This window comes from Drosophila novamexicana, unplaced genomic scaffold (assembly GCF_003285875.2).
Source record: "Drosophila novamexicana strain 15010-1031.04,08,12 unplaced genomic scaffold, DnovRS2.1 tig00000512-arrow-arrow-pilon, whole genome shotgun sequence".
NCBI classification, from domain to species: Eukaryota; Metazoa; Arthropoda; class Insecta; order Diptera; family Drosophilidae; genus Drosophila; species Drosophila novamexicana.
The window spans coordinates 88,724-98,490 of NW_020824809.1; the positions used below are offsets into that span (position 1 = coordinate 88,724).

At 41.3% G+C, this 9,767-nt stretch overlaps 2 protein-coding genes across 2 annotated transcripts; both read left to right on the top strand.

Annotated features, from left to right (window-relative positions):
* Positions 1-5,419: 5,419 nt before the first annotated feature.
* LOC115761973 (U3 small nucleolar ribonucleoprotein protein IMP4) lies at positions 5,420-7,319 on the top strand. The gene is made up of 2 exons (XM_030704016.1): positions 5,420-5,665; positions 6,595-7,319. The coding sequence occupies exons 1-2, from the start codon at positions 5,482-5,484 to the stop codon at positions 7,302-7,304; spliced, it is 894 nt and encodes a 297-aa protein (XP_030559876.1). The 5' UTR covers positions 5,420-5,481; the 3' UTR covers positions 7,305-7,319.
* A 184-nt stretch (positions 7,320-7,503) lies between these two features.
* Positions 7,504-8,513, top strand: LOC115761974. The gene is made up of 2 exons (XM_030704017.1): positions 7,504-7,592; positions 7,679-8,513. Exons 1-2 carry the CDS (start codon positions 7,571-7,573, stop codon positions 8,014-8,016), a joined length of 360 nt encoding a protein of 119 aa, XP_030559877.1. The 5' UTR covers positions 7,504-7,570; the 3' UTR covers positions 8,017-8,513.
* Positions 8,514-9,767: the final 1,254 nt, after the last annotated feature.

Genomic DNA, 9,767 nt, shown 5'->3' on the forward strand with positions numbered 1-9,767 from the left:
CCACTTTGCCCAATCTTCAGGGGTTGATATTCGGGTTATTATTGAAGCGGGAAGAGTTTTCATATTTTAAATTATATTTGGTGATCACATGTGTGTGTATGTTCCGTGCACCACAGGCAAAAAGCGAACACTTACAGTGACAGTGACACTAACCAAGCCCGCCCACGGGGCTAACAAACAAATTGCGCCCGGAGAGCGCAAAAATGACAAGTGTTGCTACTAGCAGTCTGTAGGGGACCCACGCAGTCGTCTGGGCACTTTCTCTTGGTCTCTCCTCTTCATATATAAAATAATCATCTCCTTGACAAGCACTAATAACTGATTTGTTACAGTTGCTGTTGTCGCGGACTTGCAGCTCCGCACTTACACTTTTAGAAGCTCCCAATGGCGATCCCTCTACCAAGGCAGAAATGGTCAGCGTGTCTAACTTGCCTCGTCGAGGCTAGACTAGACGAATCAAGACACTTTCTTAGTGTAGAAGCTCACAATTAAAAGGACAGTCAGATTTACCTCTCCGATCATTGATCACTTTGGCCTCTAGCTTCGATCGGACGAGGAAAAGGCGAATGCGTTTTGTACAATACGCTGAGGGTCTATTGCATTACGCCATATATGAGCCGGCACAGGAGTTGCACCGGATATACGAGAAGGATCCGAAGGAAAGCCTCCCATGTCAGGAAAAGGGAGCATCGCCTCGGCAACAGAATACAGAAAAATCGAAGGAAAGTCTCACAGGGAAGGGGAGTGCCTGACCCCTCTGCAAATGGGTCGCAAGTATGCGTGCCAGGATCGCCGAAAAGCCAGTCAAGGACGAGGAAGACGAGGACAACGACGAGGACTATATTTCCATTTCGTCGGGCCTTTCCACGGTCGATACATGGCAACACGATGCTACTGGTGTTCCATGATGTCTTCTCAAAGTGGGTGAACTTAGTCCCACTCAGGAGGGCTACGGCGGCACAGATAGCGTTTCAAGAGAAGATTTTGAGGAGGTTCGGGGTGCTCAACAAGTTTGTGTGCTACAGGGTACAGTATACAAGCCGTAGCTTCAAGTCTTTTCTGGAGTCCCTGGGTGTATTCAGAATTTATGGGAGCTCTTTCCTGCTAGCGGTCAACACAAGTGTGGCGGACTCGACAGGACTCAGCCCAGCTTTTCAGATGCAGGGTAGGGACCCGCGATTGCCCGCCGCTCTGTACGATCAGGTGACTCCGGGGTCCGTAACTAGTGCGTTCGACCCAAGGACAAAGGCGGATAAGTTGAAGGAACCGAAGGAAGGCCTCCTAGGTCAGGAAAAGGGAGCACCTGCTCGGCAGCAGAGTATAGAGAAGTCGAAAGAAGGCCACCGCGTCAGGGAACGGGAGTGCTTTCTCGGCAACTGACAGAAAAGGACAAGGAGAAGGGAGCGAAGAAGGGACCTCACTCGGGATTGCACCAAGAGCTGGAGGAGCCCAAAAGGCGTGTAGAGCGGCAGAGGAAAGTCTACGCTGGTCATAGAGGTGGCACCGCGAAAATGTGCCAGCGAAGCAGTCGCCAAAGCGGAGCTATCATGGAGCTCTACCTGGAGTTGGAGTGGGGAGGCGAGACCCACGGTGAGCCCAACATCGACGAGACAGATTGGCCGGCGGATCTGGATCCGGAACTTAAAGAGTTCCTGGAATCGGAACTGGCACTCTTTGTGGGGCTGCGGGGAGTCTCGCATATCGCGGATCCGGATGAAGAATGACAAGCCGCTGAAGCAAAGGTCCTTTCCGAAGAACCTGGCCATGCAGAGGGTGATTGACAAACAGGTGGATGAGCTAATCCAAGCGCCCCGATCGTCTTAGTCAAGAAGAAGACTGGCGAGTGGCGCATGTGTATCGACCTTGAGCGGTTGCGTCACGCCCGGTTCATCTCCGCTCTGAATTTGAAGCACGGGTACTGGCAGATACCGATGGCAGCTGATAGTCGCGAAGCATTCACAATCCCAGGAAAAGGTATTTTCCAATGGCGGGTGATGCCATTTGGCTTACATTCGGCATGTGCGACTTTTCAACGAGCATTGGACACGGTAATAGTGCCAGAGATGGAGCCTCATGAGTCCGCCTACGTAGACGGTATCGTGGTAATAGCGGTAACGAAAGAGCAGCATGTAGAGAATTTGAGGGAGGTATTCGGCCAGTTAAGGGCGGACAATCTCAGGCTGAATAGGAAGAAATGCAGCCTCTTCAGGTGAAGATTGGTCTATCTGGGACATGTTACTTGTGGGGAACGTACGTACCGATCCAGAGAAGATGGAGGCGATACATAACCTTAGAGCCCCGTTGTAAGGAGTTGCGGCAGTGTCTCGGGATGGCGTCATGGTACAGGCGCTTCGTTCCCAATCTCGTGACTCAAGTACAGCCGCTAACGACGCTCTTAAAGAATGGGCGGAAATTGGCATGAGCATCAAGAACAGGAGAAGGCATTGCGTCAATTGAAGGATAGCTAGACGGCTTGCTCGGACTTTTCCGCCAAATTCGTCTTGCAGACTGACGCAAATGAGTATGACCTCGGCGCAGGGCTGACGCAGACGATTGAAGGTCAGGAGCGAGTGATAGCGTATGCGAGCCGGAAGTTGCTGAAAGCTGAGGTGATCTTTTCCGCCACCGAGAAAGAGTGCCTGGCAATCGTATGGTCGATCCGGAAGTTGCGTTGCTACCTAGAGGGGTACCGGTTCGACGTGATAACGGATCATCTGGCACTCAAGTGGCTCAACTCTATTGAGAGCCCTTCAGGAAGGATCGCGCGATGGGCACTACAACTGCAACAGTTCCAATTTGACGTTCACTACCGTCGACGGAAGCTCAATGTCGTGGCCGATGCACTATCAAGGCATCCTCTAGAGACCTATCAGCAAGCAGTGGTGGCCGAGGCCTCTGCAAATGGGTCGAGTGTATGCGCGTTAGAATCGCCGAAAATCCAGCTTAATTTTCGGACTATATAGAAGAAAATGGGCAACAGTATAGGCATTTGGGCCAACGGACGGACGATAAGGATTATATTCCATGGAAGCTTTGTGTGGCAAGTGGTTAGCGACAAAGGCTATTGCAAGAACGCCATGATGTTCCCACGCCCGGGAATCAAGGCGTGAGGAAAGCCATTTCAAGGTAAGCCGCCAAGTACGTGAAGTGCCGCTAAATCTGCCAGAATTTCTAGAGCGAGCAACTTAAACCGGCTGACGAGACAGGTAGCGGAGCCGATGGCAGTACTCTGCGCGGATTTCGTGGACCCCTTCCACGGTCAAAACATGGCAACACAATGTTGCTGATGCCTTTTCAAAGTGGGTGGAATTGGTCATCCTCAGGAGGGCCATGGTGGCACACCTGCAGACTGCATTCCGAGAGATGATTTAAAGTAGGTTCGGGGTGCCTAAGAAGTTTGTGTGCGACAACGGGGCACAATTTACAAGCAGTATCTTCAAGAAGGCTTTTCTGGAATCCCTGGGTGTAGAGAACCCCTAGCTAGAGCGTAGTGTATCGAGAGACAAGGCTTCATTACGTCGCTCCTGAGAACAATCCTAGCAGTAGTTTGCGTGTGTGTTGAGATGAACTCCAACAGGAACCCTTGCGTTATCCATCGAACGCCGAGGGTCGCTCGGTCGTTTCGGATATGCGGATACCCTGAAGACAGGGTAGCGACGTTTGCAACACTTCCCCACTCCCTAAACCCTTCATCCCAGCTACTAACAAATGTCTTGTAAACTTGCTGAACCTGGTAAGACCGAGATTTGTACCCTGGACAGTAGATTTCTTACAATTTTTGTAAATAAAAATCTTAAATAAATATTGCCAGCTTTTTTTTTTCAATAACATAGGGTATCATAAGAAAAATAGAAAAATAAGAGTATCTTATAAACTTACTTGAATAACAAGTAAGAGGTTTTAGTCGGGAGCTCCCGACTACGGAATGTCCTGAAACCTTTTATTCCAACACCAAACGCAGCACGCGCTACACGCTCGTTTGAAGTAATAAAGAAAAATACAGTATACCCTTTTTAACCATTTTCAATAGGTTTAGTGTATACCAAAAAATTGCATTGGCTGGGTTCGAAATTGCAACTGGCCGCATTACTTGCTGCCGACTCCACACCAACCAAAAAATAAAATAGTTTCCCCGGTAGGGCTCGAACTCGCGACAGACTGCACCATTTGCCATAGCCTCTACTCAACAGCCACACCTACAATTCAGGCTAATTGAAAAGCGGTTCGGACTATCGAAACGTATGGTTGCATCGTAGCTCCTAGTTCTTTGACCAATTCTCGACGTCTTTTATGAGATGCTCACCCATAAATATTTCGGTCTTATGTCTTCTTGATATAGCGTGTCACTATACGCATTCCGTCCATTCGCTCGATTAACTAAACGAAATCTTCTATAGAATTTGGATGTCGAATGAACCTCGACCTTTCAAGAGTGTGTTGATCCATCATCGAGATTGGTAGTTTAACGGTTGTTGTCCATCACCTCGACTATCTTCCCAACGTCTTGGAAATGACAAAGGGTTACGCCAATCAATAACCTCTTTGTGGCCATCTATCTCGGAACGGGATAGAATCATCTTGGCTACTGCGCACTTCTTAGGGGAAAAACGTAACCTTTTAAGTAATGTGCCTGAGACGGCATGCTACTCAAAATGATCTTGGGTATAACAAGTCAAACTTCAAGGTGCATTTAACACAATAGGCAGATTTTTCGAAACTTTGGCTTTCTCTTGGATGAAGCAATTCATTCATGTGTTACCTTATGCAGAAACAGATTTTCCATTCATGCAATACGGGAAGGGCCAATCTTTGAACGATTGGGAACCTCCTACTAAGTTAACTGTATGTGTCTCTAAGTCAGTCGTTCCCGATCCGTTATGTTCAAAGGAAAAAAACTTCTGCTAGACGGCCTCCAACTGCAATTCTATCCTTTCCACCTTAGATCACTCCTATTAATCTGGCTGACTTTCTTATTCTTAATTAAGTTATATAGTTAATAAGGATAATTATTAATTTATGCTTAAGAATACCATTTTCTCTACAAATACCTTCCATCTAAGCTAGAATATCTCCATCGTTGGCTAAGTTTAACGAAAGGCTCTTTCCCTGATTTAATTTATTTAAAGAATGGTTATAAGCCTATTTTAAAAGTCTTTAATTTGGCCATATTAAAAGCTTAAATACAAAACTTATTAAATATAGGCGGTAAATAGTTTTATTTATTTTACTATTATTCAATTAAAATGTGTTTGTTTATGTGCTTAAAAACACAAATAGGTAAAAATGTGAATTAAGTTCCAAAACCGTGTTCCAAAAATCGAACCTAAATAACGGACGCTAGCTTGACACTCATTCACGAATCACTGAATTAGTTCAGCAGTTCATTTGAATAACGTGTTCAATCGAACTTTTTAATAATAAAACTACCTAAACATCGTCTTAGAATTCACGTGGCTGAGTTAAGAAAATAAAGACCATACAATGTTAAGAAAACAAGCTAGACAACGAAGAGAATTCCTATATAACAAGGCATTAAATGAACGGGTCTTAACAAAAAAAAAGAATATGAAGATCATAAATGAAAACTTAAAAGATAAAACATCGTTTGGGTCCTCTAATATATTAGACGGCATTAACATGTATAATTCTCTTAAATATTATCCAGGTATGGTATACATAAACACACTTTTCTATTTGTGTATACAGCTGTCTTCATATATACATATAAACATATGTAAGGGCCGTTTGGTCCTACTAATTTATTGAGACGGTCAGTTCTTGGTCTTCCTATATTACACAAAATCGCAAAGGAAATTAGTAAACATAAAGTATGTAAACTCGTAGTCACTATCAACAGTGAAGTCGATAAAGCTATGTATAGTCACGGACAAAAGTATTGGCAATTCAATATCTAGTCTTATTGTCGATTTTGTCCGATATACCGTCCAATGTTTAATAATTCTATATATTTTATACGATTATTAGCTATTTGTGCAAGAAATCCAATTATTTTTATTAAAGTTTGCGGCATGGTTAATTTTTAATAATTATTTAATTCCAAGTACCCGTAATCTGCTCAGAAACAGGATTTCGATATCTATTTTTATCAAAAGATCTACATTTAAAGACTCTAGCCGTTAAGGTTGTGAAATCCTTGATATCCTACATACGGACGACGGACAGATGGCGCTGAACATTATACTATTAAATCAGGCAACTCTTTAATCCAAATGTTCTGTTTACAAACAAAAATTGCGTGAAATAGTTAAAATCTTCATAGCACATTCAACAAACCCAATACCAACCAAAAAATGTTTAGCAGAGAATTCAGGACAACCAAAATATGATTTTCAACTAAAATCGGTGGAAAGTCATGCAAGGGGGGCAGCTGCACCCTGAATTGGTGTATTGGCTGATGCAGCGACAAAAACGGACTCAGTTCCACGTCTATACAATATTCCCCCTATGGCTTAAGTAAATAAATAAAAGCCCTTGAAATACTGAAGTTGTTCACCACTCGATTAGATTATATAGAGCTAAATCCTACTTAATTGAAAAATACATATTCATATTTTATTTTTTTGTATAATTTAGATATTGAAGGCGAAACCTTGGCTCACATTGATGAATACAAATATGCTGGTTGCCAGGACCCGAAAATCATGTTAACTACTTCACATGAGCCGTCGTCACGTCTAAAAATATTTATGAAAGAGCTTCGACTGATATTTCCTAATGCCCAACAAATGAATAGAGGCAAATATCAATTAAACACATTAATGCAAGCCTGTCGAGCTAATAATGTTACAGACTTTATAATAGTACATGAGCATCGTGGCATACCTGATAGTCTCGTGATATGTCATTTGCCCTTTGGACCAACTGCTTTTTTTAATATAACCGACGTTACAATGCGGCATGATATTCCTGATATTGGGACCATGAGTGAGCAGAAACCGCACTTAATTTTCAGTAATTTTAAGAGCAACATTGGTCTAAGAACCGTAAAGATTTTAAAACATTTGTTTCCTGTACCAAAAGAAAAATCTGAAAGAATAATTTCATTTATTAACAATGAGGACAAAATTTCATTCAGACATCATCAATATAAATATATAAACAAGGAAATAAAATTAACGGAAATCGGACCCAGATTTCAACTTAAACTTTATCAGATTAAACTCGGAACATTAGAAAATATAAAAGCTGTTGATACCGAATGGGTTAGTCGCCCGTACTTAAATACAACTATAAAAAATTTAGTTTTTTCAGACAAAGATATTTTTACGAATAAAAATGAATGAAACTTTCAAAAAATTTGTTGTTTGTTGGACGCATGGATATGGAAACACATTTTATAAATTTAACTTATTTTGCTAGTTGTGCGATTGAAATTTTTCGACTGATCGATAAATGATTGAAGAGGATATTTTTTTACGGATCAGTAAACCAGGGGTTATTTTTCATTAATTATTTCGCTACTTTTGACTCAGTTCACGAAACACGAAATAAACAAATAATTTCGTTGATTATTTAAAGACAGTCGTCAACTTTTTATTAATATACTAAAATGATCGTCAACGAGTTTGCTGGTAAGTTGGCGGTACTATCACCTTCCCATTATTCAGATCGCAAATGAGCTTTTTCGCATAACTTTGACTCCTGCATCACGGCTTAGGAAAGCATCCCGACTTGCACTTCACACTTTACATTTTCCGAAGAAGGGTCATTAATTGCTATAATGCAGCTCTGGACGCTGGCGGAGCGAATCAATTGCCCATGCCTCTTTTTCTAAGTCGACGCCTTTTACCTCCACCTCTCTTGTTGCCCAGTATGTCAGCAACGATGTCCTGTTGGCATTGCTATGGCAAATTTGCAAGTTGGATGCACTTACTGATAGAAGGAAGCCAGAATGATTACTCTTTGTCCGCGTTATGCATCCTTTGTCCGTTGATGAGAAAATTGACAAATATTGTTTTTATAAACACTAAAATGGGGAAAATAATGTATTTGTGAAAATGCATGTAACAAACAAGCAGACGCATCTCCGTCTCCATAAAGTATGTATATTTTTGATCAGCATTAATAGCCGAGTCGACCTAGTCATATCCGTCTTTCTGTTTATCCATTCATCCGTATATATGATCGCAAGGAGCTGAGCGCCCATAAGAGATAGACTTGAAAATTTAAATGTAGTTCCTCCTAGTGCCCGAGCAGCACGAGTTTGTCTCAGATAATCGATAACTTTTCCCGTTTTCTAACGATCGATAAGAATCGATATCGAAATCATGTTTTTTGAGCAAATCCCTTAGGTCTTAAGAGCTAGACATGCACTGCAATGACGATTGTATTGTTTCCTGTGGTGTGTGTATGAGCAGCAATTTTAATACACTTTTTTATGTGAGCTGCATTTGGCGTTGGTAAGACATGATTCAGGGTATCTCCCAGTCAGTAACTGCCGAATATAGTTTTTTGTTTTGAGGTGTATACATGTACTAGTTAGTATCATCCTTTACGTCAAAGAGCACCGACGTGTAAAACAATGTGTTTTAATTTTTTGAAGTAATTGTTTAAGTAAATTTAATTTATCTTAATGTTAATTGTTTTTTATTTTTGTGTTAGTTCCCTGAAGACGGTTGCCGAAGTGCAGCCGAAATATATTGGTGAATACTCAAACAGAATTGTTTTTCTTTTTTGTCTCGAATAAAAAACCCCGGACTTCGATCCAGCCAAACAAGTATAATACGGAAAGGCCGCCAAATCCAGCATTGAAACAAAAATTATATACACCGTTATCTGGGCTGTCACAAAAAACCCAGACATGGGCGTCGCGGTTGATGGTGATAAAGGACGATCTACTTGTATTAATTGTTTTGGACTTTCCCACCTGCGGGATCGGACCATAGCAAAACTTACATGTTAAAAACTAAATGTCTATTATGAAATCTGATACACTGCTTAAAGTTTGTCCTAAATCAGGATTATTTTCTATGACGGTTGTGAACATAGAATAAAAGTCCTTGGACCTAACTGCATGCATGTGCTGTCCACAATATGCTCGCGCCCAATATTTGATAGTGCGTCATGTGTTATCTACATTACGAAAAAAAAATTAGGAAACATAATAATAATGCCGAGAAGCTTTGCACCTATATAATGATACCTAACTGTAAAGTAGTCCCCAATAAAGAAATTTTAGACTTCTCTGCACAAATCAGGAGCTGCAATCTGTAACTAAACGTCCTCTACATTAGAGATGGAGACTTTTTAAATACACATGAGAAGATTGTAAGAAAGTACGTTCAAGGGCAGCCCAACATGGACTTAAATAATGTTTAAATTATTCGTTTTTTTTTAAATCCAAGAATAGGAATGTCGGTCTACTATTATTGCAAAATATTCTTTCACCTCAATATCAGTTTTACTCCCAATCTGTAATTTAATTTTTTCAACTGGCTTGCATCGGAACACTTGGAAAATTCGTATTTAAAAGTTTTATCTTAAGATGACAGTTATATCTTTTTTATTCCTTTGTTAAATGGTTATACCTAATAAAATTGGGTGTACTTTAAGCTCTTTTTATTAGTGAGGTTTACACGGAGCCGCACGGAGCACGCACAAGTTAGTTTTAAATTATTCCTGTTTTCACGGACGCTTTTTCTCCGCCTCTATTCAAAGCGTAGTCTTCCACATACAAGACAAATGCTTTAATTTTGTAATTGGTTTGGCGCTTATATAAATTTAACTAATTTGTATTCACATTCATT